Genomic DNA, 18,774 nt, shown 5'->3' on the forward strand with positions numbered 1-18,774 from the left:
TGGGCGATCAATTGTCTGAATCTTGAATTTTCTGTCATGCATGCAGGAAGCCCATACCACTGCAATATATTTACTCTGCTGTTTCTGATTCGCACAAATTTCAGTACCTCAAGTTTTCTCTGTGCATCAGTGCTATTTTATGTCAGAAATGCTTAGGAATCCCACCCATGCATGCCTTTACACTTGCACGCACATTTTTTATGGGACAGTATTACCAGTCATGTGTGCCAGATGTATTTGAATCACCTAACTGTCAGATGCCCAACACTTGGACAAATAAAACTGGGTCCAAGATTTGCATTGTTGCTGATGAGCAAACCCAGCATGATTTGCTTAGCATGCATTTGTTTTTAATTCACTTAGTTATTCATTTCTATTTTGTGTTTTTTTGTTTGATTTATTTGCTTTTTTTTTGTTTTGTTTTTGTTTGTTTGTTTTTGGTGGAGAGGGTGACATACATGAAGTAGTTCAAATCTGTATGATGAAGTGTTCTGCCATCAAACTGCTTCCCGAATCAGCTATTTTTATTTACTAGGACTAGGACAGGGTCACATATTCTGTTAATATTATCGGTACCTTTATTTTTATTTTGTAAGTTTAGAAATAACTGCCTGATGAATTGTGCTCCATCTGCAAGTGATGACATCAGGTATGTTTACAAAAACTGTCTGTGACACTTGCATTGTGGGCCTTAGTAACATTAGCATGAAGCGTGGTTCACATATGAAGGATCAAGATGAAAACAGCAGACAGCAAAGTGATCGGTGTAATCCATCAAAACCTAAGTCCCTTCACTAAAGCTCATAAAACATAAATCATTTTTTTTACAGGGGGGATGCCCACATGCAGCCGTATTTGGGGAACTTCACCCCTCCACACCCCCTTAATTAAATATGCTAATTCTATGACGGTGTAGCTCTCAGGAAGGGAGAACTCTCTGCATGAGCATGAACTGTGATCTCTCATTGTAACTGCCATAACAGCAAACATAATTGGGAGAAAGAAGTTTTGAGGAAATTGGATCAGGAGGTAGTGCTTAATAAAATGTACTTTAACTACATATAGTAACCCCATACAACCTCCACTGTTTCATAATTTTTGGAGTGAAGAATGAGGAGGGTGTCTTTTGCTAAGATTCATGGAATAATTTGTATAAATGTGACTACTGTTTCATCTTTCAGCATATAAGATTCATTAAAATTGTGGGAGCAGCCTTTATAGCAAACTAAATTACATACTTTTTCTACTTTTCCCTGTCAATAACAACACAGGGAAAGCTCTATTTTGCCATACCATAGCTCGAACCTGAAACACCCCCCCCTTTACTTCTGCCCCCACTAAAACTCATTTCAGAAACGCACTCAAATCACATCTTATGAATAATGGCTATGTCCATGCATTACATAAATTTCACAGCCTCGGTGTACTATAGGCAAGCCTTCCTACCATATCTACTGTAAACATTTTACGGTTAAGTATCTTACTGTTTACTAATACAATTTTTTTACCATGTGATTTTATTTTTTGTATCCCATCTTATAGATTGCTGTTATACGTGTGATTGTATATGACTTTTATACCTGTATTATATCTCGCCCGTTGCTGAAAATATTTGTTGTTTAGGCAGGATTGTATGTAACTTCTTATCTCTGTACATTACTTCACTGATCATTGATATATGTGATTTGTACTATATTTTTGATTGTAATCTCACTGTGGAGTTTTTCTCCCTGGGCCTCCACTGTAAATGGACCTGTGTCCAGTCGAACCATCCCAGTTTATAAATGTAAAATAAACTAAATATTCCTCATTTGCTTCACTCTGCTCATGCTTAAACACTGAATGCATGAAATGTGCCAACAAATTGAATGCTGAAGAAGTTCTGAACTAAAGTTATTAATTAAGAAGTTGTAGAACACATTATAACTCTTGTTAATAAAATGAACTAAGCAAACTAATGAGGACAGCAATCACAATATATTAAGTGACAACCTTCATGAGAAATTTCCTTTAAGTAGGCCTTCTTTGAGAAGTGAGGTCCGAAGAGAAGATTCTACACTGACTGTTTTGTTCCTGGTATGGATGCAACTAATTACATTGCTGATCCTTTTCACCTCATCAGAAACTAAACTTTTGTCTTACATTTTAGGAAGAGACTGAAAACCATACATCTGTGTGGAGGCATTGCATTAACATCATGCTGTTGTTTGTCCTTTGACTTGTGAGGAATGATTTGAATTGCATACTAAAGTGGAGTCATTAAAGCATTTTGCTGCCCATGGGGTATTTACAGTGACATAATTTTTTAAATTCTTCATATTCCACAGCCAGTGTCCTCCTTTTTTGTGGTCCTAATAGTCACTCCAGCCACTTGGCGTACTAAATGTGACTTAAAAGCTGAGTTGACTACATGAGCCACTGTAAACATGCAATTATGTTTTTTTTTTTTAGAATATTAGAACAAGAAAAATCATTATCCTCCTCCAAACATATGCTTATGGATAGCCATAAATTCACCCAAGTACTTTTCCCTTTTATCCCTCATGGAAACGAGAAGCAGGTAGTGGAATTTGTCATGGTTATGCTACAAGTGATCTGTCTGATCACCATATGAGCCTGTGTGTTTAATGATTCATGATTTTTTTTCCTTACATTTTGTGGATGCAGTTCTTATTTTAAAGATTTATAAGATAGATGAGAAGACATTAGTCCGTAAACAGTCCACTAGCTAGAAGAGGTTGCTCAGGTATATTATCTAGCAGTTGGGCATTTTGACTGTAGAGAACTTATTTCAGTCTTGTAAGTATCAAAAATGTTACTTAGACTTGAGGTAGGATGCTTTGATTTTCTTCACTGGAAATGTTAAACTATATTTTTTTCTATTTCTAGGATGAAAAGAAAGTTTTATTCATGGGAAGAATGTATGAGTTTACGAGAAGTCAAGGTACCTGCCTTTAATTTTCTCATTTTGTAAGTCCCTTGTTGGCTGTGTGTAAACGTTATGTATAAAAATTATATACCAGTTATCTTTGTCAAAGTGCAGTAGTTTGTAGGAATTTGTGCCTTATTGTTTTTATCATGCAGAATGTGGAAACATGTCATCTGATGTTGTCCTTTTCATTCATTCCTCAACTGATGAGTTCGGATCTGAGACTCTGATCCGAATCGTCTGCTTCTACCAGTTCTTTGGATCCAAAAACTCTGAAGCTCCTCCCTTTTCCCGCAATACCACACCAACCTAACATAACTCAGAGCTCCTTTTCTACCATTCAGATTCAAATGCAGATCTGAGCTGTCTCAAACTTTTGGAATAATATCTTTCTTTTCCTTGTTACATCTTACAACGTTACTAGTTATTATTATGTCTAATATAAATTCTCCTGTCTCCCTTACCAGTTCCTTTTCTGACTTTTTAGCAGATTCCTGTCTTCTTTTAGCTACTGAATTGTTGGTACTTCTCTAAAGTGCCATTGTTGGTACTCTTCTGCTTCTTTTAACTTAAACTTACTCTTTAGAGTACCCTTTCACTACCATTGTTGGTAGTTCTTTCTATCTGTTTACTAACAATCTTCCTTTTCTTAGCTTTTAAACAGTTTTTTCTTCCCTAGTAGTTATGGCCAACAAGCCGACTGGATTTAAAAAGTTCATTACCTGTGGGCATAAAATCCCTAACTCGGATGCACAAAGGGAATGTGTATATTGTTTAGGACCCGCACTTCGCTGAAGGTTGGGTGTCGGGCTGGCAACTCGGCACCATAAAAATCGACTGCCAGTCATTAGAGGACCGGAGTTCTGCTGTGGCGACCCCTAACCTTAAGCCAAATAGGCAAACAAAAACACTTAGACATGAATTGTTCTGTCTGCTCTAGATTCAATTCCAGAGCTCTTACTGATCTTAGGAGCAAATTAGTGCTGATAGGCCTCCTTCCTTCTACCGTTTTTGCTTCTGTAGCTGGGGCTTAAACCCTGTCCAAAAAAACAGACAAGGGGAATCCAGACCTTGCTTCTAAGGACAGAGTCAAGCAAGAGGTCCCCAGACTCCTCTACCTCATTGGCTCCTTCATCGCAGCCTCCTACTAAGATACTAATGAAGTTGGACCCAACAACTTCGGATCTGACTGGCTCTAAATCTAAGTCTCCCCAGATCTGAACTCCTCTGCACCTACCAGATCCAGTCACTTTATGGCTCTCTTCATCCTTTTTGGAGGGATTCCCAAACAGGCATTACAGACCTTCATCCTCCACATCTTCTCCTAGGTCTTCCAGAAGCTTGGGATGATGAGAAAATTTCTCATGGGGTACTCCTGGCCATGACTGCCGCCGGATCTGCAACCTGACCTTTGTCCACTTTCCCCTTGGTCTCTCCTGCTATTTGACCCACTATTTTGGAGCCCTTGGATCAAAGACCCCAGGGTGTCCTAATCAGATCTGAAGTTGGCCTGTTCTTCAACTCCGGTAACTTACCCGAGTCATTCAGCCTGAGCCTTTCAGAGCTGGAGGACTGTCTCTGTCCTGAAATGTCAGTGCTGGGTCCAGGGGAGTTAGGATAGACTCTGAAGCTTTTGGAGCCATCTCTCCCCCACTGGGCTTCAGCGTTGGACAGCTGAGGTCAGATTCCTTCCTTGGGTGGAGTCCTGGTTTGGTTGTAGGAGCCGACGGTTCGGGAATTGCCAGCTCCTTTGCTGTCGAATTCTGTTTCACCTAGGCATTCTGCCTCTGAGGTTGTGGTAAAGGCCTTCTCTTTGTCTAGAGAAAGAATATCCCTACCCTCCTTGGATCAGACAACTTTGCCTCCACTGGTTCTCTGCTTTGAGTCTCATTCATCCATTCCGCTTGGACAGTCAGTCCGATCAGATCACCTGTCAGTTCCTCAGGACATCTTCATCTATTCTGATACTTCTCCAGACCACCCCACTGAGGAAGTCCCTTGGACGAGAATGTATAAATGGAAATGCTTAGATTCCCCTCAGGAATCTCTCACTAAGGACAGAGATTTTGATGAAGTGGAGAGGTCCCACAGATCTCCACTTGAAGACATTTCCTTTGGAGACATCCTAGAGCTCCTGAAACTAAAGGATGTTTGGTCCTGTGATACCCCCTTCCAGGAGGAATTGGTGTTTACCGGATGCTTTTGGGTCTGACCCATTTACTGCTTAGGTGACTGCCCTGGTTGATGAACTCCTAGATCTTTTTTCTTGCCATTTGTGGAAGGAGCCAGATACTGTAAAGCTGATACATAAAAGACCTGATAAGATTCTAGCTCCCCATAAAGACTGGGACAATGGAGCAAGTGAGTCCCGTTTGATGCCATGGTTGTGGCAGCAGCCACCAAGAAAGAACTTGCAGAATAACGTTCTTTTGTCCATCCCCCAAACAGGATATCCAGGGCTTTGGACAAATTTGGTAAGAGTGTGTGTATGCTTCAGCGACCTTTCCACTCTGGTCACTGAAGTATCTGGCACATTGTACAAGATTGCAAAGAGATTTGCCAAAGAGATTTCCAAATCTCTTTCTGGATCCATGTCTGCCAAGAACCAAAATAAAATCTCCTTGCAACTGGCCACTTTCTAATCTATTTCTGATGCGTCCAAGAGGCTGATAGTAGAAGGTACCTCAGGGATGGTAGGTTCAGGCATAGCCATTAGGAGACATGACTGGATGCAATTATGTGATTTTGCAGAGCCCTATAAGTTTTTGTACATTAATACACCCTTTGGCTCTTCCTTATTTGGCCCCAAGGCAAAGGACACGCCATCCAGATGTGAGCAAGAGGTGAAGATCTTGTCTGTCATGGGAGTAGGTTTTTCAGCTACTCAAAGACCTTTCCCAAGGAATCATCAAGTAGGTAGAACAGTGTGGTTTTGTAAATCCCAGGGTCCTTTTCAAGACTCATGGAAATAGTTCCCCCAGTGACAAAGGGGGAACTCAAATAGAAGATACCATCCCTTTGGCAGAAGTGACCTACAGAACCAGGGCTTTCAGGATTCCTGCTCAGATAAGCCCTTCCAGTGCTCCTGAAGGGAGGCCGGACTGTTACTCTCTGGAGACAGTTGGGGGATGCTTGTCTGTGCACCAGAAAGCATGGCTATCTCTAACAAAAGATTCCTGGGTGCAGGGAATCCTTTCCAGAGGTTATATAATACCCTTTTCCCAAATCCTTCCAACCAAAATGAAAAGAATCCCCAATGTTCCTCCCAATCCAAGGGAAGCAGTGACATTAGAGATAAAAAAAAGCTGCTAGAAGAGAGAGTCATCCAAGAGGTCCCCCCCACACCAGATAGGATCTGGGACCTAGTCAGGATTCTTCTTGGTAGCAGAAAAGACAGGAGACTTGAGACCAGTACTGGATCTCAGCAAAGTAAATCAGTTTGAGCAGTATTCAGGGTTTCGGATGGTCATGGTTCGGTCCATTTTGCCACTACTGCAAAAGGATGATTGGATGTGCTCTATAGATCTTCAGAATGCATGCTGTCACATCAAAATGAACAGGTGCTCCAGAAGATATCTGCGCTTCTGTCTGGGAGCCAGTCAACAGTTCAGAAACTGCCCTTTGGTCTCCCCACAGCTCCCAGAGTGTTAACTAAAGACATACCAATGGTAGCAGCTCACTTGAGATTGCGGGGATTCTGAATGTTTACTTCTGTAGATGCTGGTTCCTGTCTGCCCTAACCAGACATTGACCCCTTTTAGCAAGGGACCACTTGCTTCACTTATGCATTCATCTCGTCATCTCAGTCAGTTACAACAAATGGCAACTCACACCTACACAGAGTCTAGAGTTCATATGTGCCCATCTGGACGCAGTCAATCAGATAGCCTCCCTTCCTCCTCTTTGAATCCAGATTCTGGGTCACAGGTCAGGAAGGTAATTTAAAATTCTTCTATTCCAGTGCGGCTAATTTTACAAGCCCTGGCATCCACGGCATCTGCTGTCACCCTTATTCCTCTGGCCAGCTTTCGTATGCGAATGTTTCAATGGACACTGTCAACTTAATGGTCCATTCTTCAGCATCCTATAACTGCTCCAGTCAAGATCACACAGGCATGCAAAATGCATCTTCTTTGGCAGATTCATTCAAATGAACTCTTGGAAGGTCATCTTTTTGTTTTTCCCTGCCCATGGCCACAGTGACCATGGACACCTCCCAACTGTGGTTGGGGGACACTATTTGAGAAGGACTGTCCAAGATATGTGGTCCCCTGAAGAGGCTAAAATGCATATCAGTGTCCTGGAAATGAGAGCAGTTCTCCTGTTTTGCAGGCCTTTCAAGATGCTCTCCCATCCAGGACAATTGCCATTCAGTTGGACAATATGTGAGTGGTCTCATGCATCAACAAACATACCTGAAGAGGCAAAAATGCATATCAGTGTCCTGGAAATGAGAGCAGTTCTCCTGTTTTGCAGGCCTTTCAAGATGCTCTCCCATCCAAGACAATTGCCATTCAGTTGGGTAATATGTAAGTGGTCTCATGCATCAACAAACATAGTGGAACCAGGTATTATCCACTTTGCCACACTCTCATTACTTCTCTGCAATGGGCAATCTCTTCCGGTCGCTTTCTAATAGTATTACACATTCTGGGGCAATCCAGTGTGATTGCAGACAAACTAAGCAGGTACATTCTGATGCCGCACGAGTGGTCTCTCAGTTTCAAAGTGAAGGACAAAATTTTCTTTGGGGCCAGCCATGCTGCAATGTTTGCCTCTTTTCAAAACAAGTGCAGCAGGTTCTTTGCTCTGACCCCTCCAACTGGAGAGTGACAAGAGATGCTGTAGTCCACAACTGGCCCCCAAGTCTCCTTTATGCTTATCTGCCATTGCCTGTCATTCCAAGTTTCTACAGAAAGCATTCCACTTGAAGAGCACAGTTCTCCTCATTGCCCCCTTTTAGCTGGGACAGAATTTGTTCCCCTTCCTCTGACCTCACCTTCTTCATCCTCCCTGGATACTGGATCCAAATCCAGACCTCCTGTCTCACCAGACAAGGATGACTCATCCTGACTTAGTGGGCCTCAAACTGACCACATAGTTTCTCTAGTTCCATTGATTGCTAGAGAAGTCCAGGCTCTCCTCCCTGGTCCATCCCATTTTATCTTCTCAAAAAGCTTCTACTAGATGGGTTTACAAACGTAAATAGCAGATATTTGTTTTCTGGGCCCTTATCAGGGACTTGGATCCCTTTTCAGCACCTGTGCCATCTGTCCTTGAATTTTTAGCTTCAATTTTCAATGACGGCACTAGTTTTTTAACTGTTGAAGTTCATTTGGCTGCCATTTCTAATTTCCATCTGGGCAAAAATAACTCTATTAGCTTCTTCTAAAATATGCAAAGACTTTCTCAAAGGAACCTTTTTGTTTAGGTCTCAGTTAAAGGATCCTTCTCCTCCTTGGGATTTAACTATTGTGCTTCAGGCCTTAACCCAAAACTTCCTTTGAACCATCACCCAGGGCAGATATAGCATTTTTGTCTTGGCGACCAGAAAAATGGATTTGCATCGCATCAGCTAGATAGTATCTGAACTCCAGGCTCTGTCTTCAAGACCTCCTTATCTAGTTTTCCAGAAAGACAGGGTGTCCTTGCACACCAAACCATCTCTTTTTGCTAAGATAGCTTTGGAGTACAACATAAACCAGGTCATTAATCTCCCAGTTTTCTTTCCAAACTTTTCAAATAAGGGAGCTTATATGCTCCATCTATTGGTGGTGCATAGACAAGTTCACTTTTGTCTCCATAGAACCAATGACATCAGGAAAGCCAAGCAGTTGTTTGTTTCCTTCTCTCCTAACATATTGGGCAGACTAGTCTCTAAAGTTACACTGGCCAAATGATTAACTTATTGTTATCCTTGCCTAAGGCTCCTAGAGCTCACTCCATGAGGTTTCTGGCAGTCTCTTCAGCTTTATGGTCAAGGGCTTCCTTAAATGACATTTGAGCAGGTGCAACTTGGATTTATTGCTCATTACAAAGTAGATTTAATTTCCAGGAGCAGAGCGGCCTTTGGCTCTGCATTACTGTGGAATATCCTTCCATGAAGACCACCCAAGGTTTGTGTAGCTGGGGACTCTATCCAATCAGTTGAGGAGTGAATAAAAAGGAACACATCAGATAAAAAAATTATGCATTCACCATAATGTTCCATCTGTGTTGTCCATCTTCATTCTTCAGCTTCCCACCCCCCCCCACTTCTGGAAAGACCTAAGAGTTTTACAGGAACCTCTGTTCCTTATTTGAGCTCCAGCTTTCCTTTTTCCTTTCTGCCTTTGTTAATTTCTTTAACTAGTTGTCCTTTTGTATCTACAAGCAGCAAACTCAGTCTGAGGTATATTAGCTTGGCAGGGCATTATGGATAAATGGAGGAGTTCGAGAGTTTTTGGATCCAAAGATCTGGTAGAAGCGTCCATCAGTTCAGGAAGAATGAAAATGGACAACACAGATGGAACTTTATGGTGAGTACATCATATTTTTCTCTACCTTTCCAATGAATCAAGGACAGAACCCTAAGGGCATGTGTTAATGAGCCATCAATCTTGCAGAACTGAGGAAGAACAGTTACAGTAAACTATAGTTGAGTAGATAGGTTGGTAATTGTTGATATCTTCACTTTCTACGTCCCCCTCCCACTTACTGCCCTTTTCCCCAATATAACACATCACATTATCTCTTTCACTTTCCTCTCCAGAACCTTTAAATGTTGTGTTTTCCTATTGCCTGTATTACAGTCTAATAATTAAATCTTTGTAAAAATATATGATGTCCTTCGTGTTTCACTGTTGCAGTCATCACACTTGGGTTATCTGCCTGCAGGTAGCCCTCAGTCAGCCTGAATACCAGAGATTTAGTATTTCTGCGTCGGTTGCTGTCACTCCAGAACTGACATCAGGTCGTCAGGGGTATAAAAACAGGCAGCCGACGCCATTACATCAGTCTTTCTTGCCGAGGAGCTCGAAGCAGAAGCAGTTCACATGAGTGATGGTTGGCCGCTACCTGCGTTTTCGTTTCCGAATTTAATTATCCTGAAGTCTTCTAAAGCTAAGTACCCTGTTGGGGATCCTTTTTTCTTGCTCTAACCAGTGTTAGAAAAAGTTAACAATTGTCTTGCCTATGGAAAGCAAATACCACACCGAGATTTACCTGTTTAGGCCCAGACGACGATGTACCTAGCTGTCAGTTTTGTGCCTTGTTCAACATCCAAACTATTCGTCGTTAGGCCCTTATTGTCGCTAAATACTTTCAATGTTCTTAGTGTTTCACTGTTGCAGTCATCACATTTGGGTTATCTGCTTGCAGTAGCCCTCAGTCGGCCTGATTATCAAAGTCTTGGGTCCTGCGTTGGTTGCTGTCTCATCTTCCATGACGTCAGGTAGTCAGGGATATAAAGCATGCAGCCGACGCCATTACATCAGTCTTTCTTGCTGTGCGGTGCCCGAAGCAGAAGCAGTTCGCAAGTGCCGGTCGGCCAACTCCTGAAATTTTCATTTTCGAGTTTCAGAACTGAAGTCTTCAACTAAGCTAAGTACCCCGTTGGGGAACCTTTTTCTTGCTCTAAACCGATGTCAGTAAAAGTTAACAGTTGTATTTCTTGTGGAAAGCAAATACTTCATAAAGATTTTCATTCGTACTGCATTCCTTGCTTAGGCCCAGACCACGATATACCTCACTGTCGGTTTTGTGCCTTATTCAAACCTGAAACTATTCATTGTCAGTTCATTTAAGCTTCTAAATATTTTGGTACTCAGTTCCATTATCCAGAAATGGCTTCGGTAAGCCACCCGACTACTGACATTCCGAAAAAACACAAAGATAAAGACAGAGACAGACCACATAGATCCAAAGCTGCCGACGACGCTTCTCCTAAGCTAGAAGCCAGTTCGCCGGTACTCAGTGAGGCACTTTCGCAGCCCCTGATACCCTCTACTTCAGATTCGCAGGCCTCTACTGAGACCCATTCAGAGTCCGGTATGCTGTGAGATGCTTCCTCGACCGTGGAACCTGTGGATGTCTCTACCTTGGATGGGTCCGGAGCTGCTGTGCAGGCACCGGCTTCTGAGGGTGTATTCAGGCCTACTGACTTGCATATTAAAACAATGCCATCTTCTTCTTCAAGGCCTAAAACTCTATCCATGCCTAGAAAACCGACTCCCAGACTGCATGGTTTAGGCCCCTATGCCTAAAAAGAAAATAAGAATGACTGAAGACCTTAATACTCTAATCAGTTGAAGCCACACTTCCCCCTCTAAGAGACCTAGAACTGACTTTCCTTCTGATTCTTCTGATCAGGACTCTGAAATTTCTGTTTCCACTCATGACCAGGATTTACCCTCATCTACCTATGAGGATTCTGATGCAGAGGACTCCATTCCCTCTGTTTCCCTTCCAGAGGATTCCTCTTTTGGTGAAACCTTGCATACTCTTAGGGAGCATTTTCACTGGGAAAGCCAGGATTACTCTGACTCCAAAAAGAGTCTTGGGGATTTCTTACTCCTGCCCCAACACAGGCCTTTAGCTATACCTCCTGTACTGGACATTGTTGATAATGCCTTCTAAGAATCTAGCCTGGCCCCTGACTCTTTAGCTTCTGCTCCAAGAAAACATGATAGGTATTACAGGGTTCCTGACTCTCACAAGTTCCTTTTTAAAAATTTTACTGCGGATCCTGAGACCATTTCACAGGGACCCAAGTGCATTAACTCATTAACCCCGAGTACCTTCTCATGACGCCTCCATGCTTAACACCGAGTGTGCCATGAGAAGATATCAATTCCATTCTGTTAACCCCGAGTGCCTTCTCCCAGCGCAGTTAACTTTGTAGTCAGATAGTAACTCCACTGTTGAAAATTAAGTTGAAAACGTAAGTGAACTCTGTCAGTTACCTTGTCAGCTTAATTTTCAGCATACAGTTACGTGGCGGTTATATTTGAGTTTTCGGAGAAAATCAGCTTGCAAGTCACTCTGTACTTTCTTCTCCTAGCAAGCCGATTTCTTATGCAAGCAAGCCCTTGTGTCCAATCACAGTCCACTTAACTCCTCCACCCCCTGACCTAAAATCCTTTGTTCTGTCCCAATAAATAGGGGTTCCAGCAGTAAAGGTTCCCTTTCTTTATCTTGCTTTTGTAGAAATTACTGCTGGATCCCTCTAGTTATCCTGCTAATCACGTAACAAACCTGGGGAGTTTTGCTGCAGTTACGGGAAGAAAGACCCTGCACCGGAGATCTATGTGCATTTTCAAAACAAACTGCAAGTCTTTTCTACAGACCATTTAATCTAGGTCCGTAAGGTAAGATAAGGTAACAAGTTGCCCTGCTACAGTTTACATGGTTTTCTTGCTTTATGAGGACTGATTTTTTATCTGAACGGACTTCTACAGAAGTTTTACTTGCTGCAGTGCTGTCTATTTAAAATTTTCATGGCTTTATAATTGAGCTGCTGTGGCTTGCTTTTCTTTGCAAAAAATACTGGTATGAAGCTTGTAGTTGTATGCCTTATAGAATTGTCATCATAAGTCAAACAAAACAGAATTCAACTGTATTCTGTAGCACGTCATCACTAAAATGCAGTTGTTTTTTCCAACTTACTCATTGTTATAAAGCATATCTGATATACTAGCTGTTTATTACGGATGAAAAATGCAGGTTATATAATTTTCCTTTGTAATTATAACACCAGTTTATTTAATTGTCGTTTTCTTTAGGAGCTAAGTAATTAAGCATGTGGACAATTTTATTTTTGTAATAATGCATATAAAAAACTAACAAGAAGGTTTGAGCTTTCTGCGTCTCTGTGTAGCTTTCCATTGTAACCCACACTATTCCTCTGTCTGCAAAGCTGAATATATCTGCTGTCCAAAGGTTTTTAAACAGTAGGAAAATGATAGCTAAACGCACTTAAAAATATATGTTCTTCCAGTTGTATTGAGGAGTGGAATCTGGTTAGAGACTTGCATGTCTTTGTCCACTGACTCAGGAAGCGGTAACGGGCTATATCCCATCCATTGTCATGGTTATCTCTGACAAAACAGCATAGAGGTGAACACCAAACTGTGCCTTTTTATCGATCTATGTTTGGGCGCTACAGGTGAAGAAGGTTCCCGCGGAATTTATTTGTGACATGCAGAGAGTCTCTGCATTAAATTCTCTGCACGGCTGTTTTTTGATGCACATTTTCGCTGGAGAGATATACATATAAATACAGATGTGCAAATAACTTAAAATAATATTAACAGACTGTTTTATGGCTAAGGTCAAATTCCTGTCTGCAGGCTGTCCATTATTTTCTCAGATTGCCGCAAGTTTAATCAATGTTTTACTGAAAATATTTTACGCGCCTTGAGATCCAGCATCTCTTGGCATTTCCCTTTATGTCATATGAAATAAGTTGTGGATGCCGGTTACAGTAACATAGATGGACAGTGTAACGGTGAATGCTGGAACCTGGAATACTACCACTGTTCTACAAATTTTATGTGGGCTATGGTTGGCTATGGGTGAAGCTTGTTTATATTGGTGATCGGGTTGACATACAACCCCAGTATTCTTTAGCAGAGTAGATTCCGTGCTTTTTAACAACTTGACAGCCACAGATGAAAAATGTAATGTGAAGTATGTAAGCAACTGCAAAAAAGACTGGACCAGAACGTTAAATCCACAACACTTTCCACGTGATTGATAAATAATATGATAATAATAATAATGATAAATTGATAAGTGTTGTGGATTTAACGTTCTGGTTCAGTCTTTTTTGCAGTGGATTTTTACTGTTTTTTTATAGCCTGTTTTTCCTAAGTACGTAAGCAAGCTTTTTATAAGAAAGAAATGCTAAATTAGCACTGCTATTAAGCGAATAGTTGGAGCATGAATGAGTGATTTACATTTCAACAGTAATCGTGACAATAATATTAGTGCTTTGGTGAGGGAGAAAATGTGAAGGGCACTGGGTAGAGGGTAATGGATAACTATCAGATAAACCCGAGGCAGAAATGCCCAATATCTGAGAGCAGGGGTAATTAGTAGTGTAATTATTTGTTGCACTGTTTCAAGCGTCGCGATCAGGACGGTCATAAGTAGGCTACCCTTCCTTACAAATGGTATGAATTCCCAAGGAAGATTGTATTGGGGGGGTGTACCACAACATCTAAGACAGACTTGAAATCCTTTGTGGGGTATGGGGAGCCATTTAGAAACGCGATGTACACAGATGAGGTTTACCTGGTTGCCATAAGTAACCAGTGCCTAAAGCATTTGACAAAAGTGTTGATAGGGAGAGCATTTCATAGTCTTGGAACAACCATGCTACAAGATCCTCCTGTAGTATGGTCTTAGCACTTTCTTGATCAATTTAATTTGATGATCTTATTCGTCGGGAGAAGGTGAACTTGTAAAGCAACGAGTCAGGCTAGGTGCCTGTAGGAATGTTGCAGAGACCTGTATGCTGCAGTTTTGCATCTGAATGTTGGCATTGCTCGACAAGATATTTTGTCCAAATTCGGAATTGTGTCAAATGCTGCAGCTAAGTCAAGATAGGCAGTGTGCACTGTTCTATTGTTATCCATTTCCTTGCTGACCTTTTCAAACAAGACCAGCAGGTTCTCTATGCATGCCCTACCTTTCAAAAAAAACAAACTGGGTTGAGTCCAGTGTATGAAAGTTTCCTGTGTCATCTGTGATAATTTCTACAATGATTTTTTTTCCATGGCTTTGCATATCAGTGTCATAGTAATGAGTTTGTACTTGCCAAGATCCATTGATGGTCTACCCTTGGGCAGAGCAAAAACGGTTGCAGTCTACCATTCTTATGGGAGGAAGCCTGTGCAGATGTTATGGTTGAATAGTTACACCAGTGACCCTCATATTTCATATTGCAGACTATTTAGGAGGCATCCCTGGATAATCTTGTAGTGAGGCACCTCAGTGAACTTTTCAATTGTTGTATAATCCTGGTTAAGTACATTTGTGGTTATCCTTGGCCTGGGAGGCCAAACTTGAACTCAAATTTTGGCTTTAGTAGACTTTATTTGCCCTCCAAGTTGTTTGTTTGAGAGTGCTTTTATCCTGCTGGATGCTGCACCTCCTAATTTCTCCCATGATTTTCCTCCTGTTCAGTCAATAGATTGTGATTCCACCAGCGTTGTTTGTTTTTGAGTTAGTTCTGTACTTCTTCCTGGTGGGTACAGCTGCCTCTATTATTGTAACCAGAGAGATGGTTAGGTGAGAACATGAATTACTACTATTTGGATTAATTCATAGATGGATCAGCCAGATACGTTTGACATTTTGGCTTGGCTTATTGCATTTCTGATTATGCTCCGTAGTTTCCTGAGAGAGATACAGGTTATTACTTGCTGACTACTCCCAGCATGGAGCTACCATATATTTCGGGAATTTTTCTTGGGTTTGTTAGTGATGTGTGCAATTTAGGTGGGAGGAAGGGATCAGCGAAATCAAAGTTTATGCTGTTTTACTGAATTACTCAAGTCTTCTCCTTACTGATAATGAGTCTGTTACATAACAGCTGCACAAGGTAATATAATGAATGCCTACTCAACAGGTTATGTGCAGCAATTATCACCTTCTGTTTGAGCATGCAAAGCTTTGCAGTAATGAAATGCAGCTCATTATCACATGAAACAATAAGTGCAGTTACAATATAGTACTGAGTCATTATCACTTTTCGGGTAAATCTCTCAGCAGTTGTCACTGTTATTCACATAAGTACAAGTCGTTATCACATTCATGAATGCACAAGCCAGATTTGGGTTATTCTCCACTTGGAGTCATTGCAATGCCAAACCCTAAGCTGTCCCATCGCAGTATCTTGTGTTGGTGGGTGCATCGCAGGGGGCATACAAAGCCAGCATGGATCTTGTGATCCACCTGGATCGCAGTTGGGAATGTGGAGACTCTTCAGCTCAGTCCCATAGTGCTGCTGTCCTAGGTAAGCATGGGCTTGGGGGTGCCATTGTGATGCAATGTTTCCCTCCGGGAAAGGACACACGTAAAAAGACAAAACCTGGGTCAGTCTTTGTCTTTTCACATGCTTTCTTGCTGTAGCTCTCCACTCAGTCTCCCTCCCTTCAGGTGTAGTAATTGTACATAGGTCAGGGCAAGAGGGTTTACATTAGCTCCCCCCTTTCACTCATTATGGCCATTGCTGAAAGCACCCATGTAAATGGAAAAGGCAGAGGTAAGGCAGATTGCTGGCATTGCATGCAATCAGGAGTCATTGCTGCTATCAGCAGTCTGAGTGGGTAGCCAGCACCGGTATGGGACACTTCAGACACCTAGGAGCTGAAGCCCCGTGCCTGTCCTCTGCATATTAGTGGAGTGGCGGTCCTTACCCTGCTTTTTCCATTTGCCAAGTGCCCTTTCTGGTCCCCCTTCTCAGTCATTGTGTGTAATTTGTTGTTTTCACGGGTGGTTGGTTTCTACCTCTGCAGCGTCATCATCACTCATGTAATTTATGATAAAATAATGACCCTGTGGATAGGAGTGAAGATTTGGATGGGCTAACCAGGTAATGCATATGATATACATATATATGTAGTCTACCAATACATCTTTCAAACATCAGTAGTAATCTGTTTTCATTTTCTTTCCTGTGCAGGTTCATCCACCTTTTGACACTGACATGGCTTCACGAGCAGGAGAACGACAACTGAGAGTGTGGATATGTGGCCATTCCTACATTCACTGGGCTGCCACCCATGCCTCCGTAAGTGAACACCACTACAACTTGAGCTTCCCAACATCTAATGTGAAGGTATACTGGATTGCAAGAAGAGGTATGCATTGGAGCAGAGTAATGCAGTTGTTGGAAGAGAAGTGATGTTCTTCGTGTTTCACTGTTGCAGTCATTACATTTGATTAATCCTGCTGGCAGGTTTCCCTCAGGCGGCCTGAATTCCAAAGTCTTGGGTCCTGCATCGGCTGCTGTCGCTCCTTCCCTGGCGTCGGGTCGTCAGGGGTATAAAAGAAGCAGCCGACGCCATTTTCTTCAGTCTTTCTTGCCGCACGGTGCCCAAAGCAGAAGCAGTTCGCAAGTGCCGGTCGGCCGACTCCTGAGATTTTCGTGTTCGAGTTTCAGATCTGAGCAGAAGATTTCATTATTTCACACATTTAATTTCCTGACCCAGCAGATAATCACTTGTGAAAAGTATAAACATTAAAACTTGCTAAGCTAGCATTCTGCCAGGGTCAGAGATCAGCTTTGCTTCAAGCCACACTGCAGTTTCAAAACTACTTCACATTTAGACATGAATTAATTTTGAATATTTTCATATTTTAGTAATAACTTTGCAGTGGAGCTTCTCAATGTGCTACGTAATATCTCATTTTGAAGACAGTATTTGTAGTTCCAACATGGTAAAAGAACTGTGTCTGTATGTCGCACACATGTACAGATATCAGTTTGTTTATGACTTCGGTTATGGAAATTATGAATTTTTTCATATTTTAGTAATAACTTTGCAAAGCAGCATCTCAATGTGCTAAGTTTTACCTTATTTTGAAGACAGTGCTACTCCTTACAACATGGTAAAAGAACTGTGTGTACTGTACACATGCACAGATAACACAGTTTGTTTGACTTAGGTTATGGAAATTATGAATATTTTCATATTTTGGTAATAACTTTGCAATGGAGCTTCTCAATGTGGTAAGTAATACCTCAATTTGAAGACAGTATTCATAGTTCCAACATGGTAAAAGAACTGTGTCTGTATGTTGCCCACGTGTACAGATATCAGTTTGTTTATGACTTCGGTTATGGAAATTATGAATTTTTTCATATTTTAGTAATAACTTTGCAAGGCAGCATCTCAATGTGCTAAGTAATACCTTATTTTGAAGACAGTGTTACTCCTTACAACATGGTAAAAGAAATATGTCTGTGTACTGTACACAGGTACAGATATCACAGTTTGTTTAGCATTGAAGGATTATGAAATTATACATTTCCAATACTTCTCATTATGATGTCCATATCTTTGTATGGGAGCATGGTGATGACGCATATGATGCATCATTTTGAAGAGGACACTGAGCCACACAACTTCTACACTATGTCGCCTCTATCTGTTACAGATGAGATATCATGATTTGTTTATTTATGAATTATGAGACAGTATATTAATCATATTTCTGTGAATATCTCTGAAAAGGAGCATCACAAAGTAATGGCTAAGGTATCTTTTTAAAGCAGATATTCATACAAACAAATTAAAAACAAATTTTATGGGTCTACATGGTACATTGGCCAAGGTATTGTGCTTTGCTTTTACAAAAACTTAAAAAATATGCACATTATCATAATTCTTTGCCAAATATTTAATAGAGTTCGATATGCACTATCAACATTTATACCATTGGAAAGAACAGTGTCTGCTGAACAACTTTCGCATTTACATTTTTTGTCTAGCTCTTATAGTTAGAGTTATGAACATTTGTTTTCTGTATGGTATTACAAATGGATTTTCTGAAAATGAGCTCAGGTTGTGCTGTTGTTCCTATGGTGGAATTAAGCAGGCAGCTTTTTCTGAGTTGCTCCAGAGTGAATGAGTTAAGGCTACTACTGCCAAATATCCTTCTCCCTCTGATAGAGATTCTAGGGCGCTGGATAGATGGGGTAAGAAGGTATACACTTCTGCAACCTTGGCCATTAGAGGCTTAAAACTGCCAATTTCATATGTTAAAGTATCAGCAGCATATTATTGGATTGCTTAAACAGAAAGTGATGTTGATTCCTGACTGTGCTGAAAATAAAGATTTACAAGATTCAATGC

At 41.2% G+C, this 18,774-nt stretch overlaps 1 protein-coding gene across 1 annotated transcript in view; it reads left to right on the top strand.

The window, feature by feature from the left end:
- CILK1 (ciliogenesis associated kinase 1) overlaps positions 1–18,774 on the top strand; it is a 1,332,417-nt gene that overhangs the window by 390,472 nt on the left and 923,171 nt on the right. Inside the window, exon 4 of the mRNA XM_044064111.1 lies at positions 2,890–2,944. Coding sequence (XP_043920046.1) covers positions 2,890–2,944 — 55 coding nt within the window. The remainder of the gene's footprint in view (positions 1–2,889; positions 2,945–18,774) is intronic.

This window comes from Protopterus annectens, chromosome 2.part2 (assembly GCF_019279795.1).
Source record: "Protopterus annectens isolate FY-2018-M chromosome 2.part2, PAN1.0, whole genome shotgun sequence".
In the NCBI taxonomy this organism is placed as follows: domain Eukaryota; kingdom Metazoa; phylum Chordata; order Ceratodontiformes; family Protopteridae; genus Protopterus; species Protopterus annectens.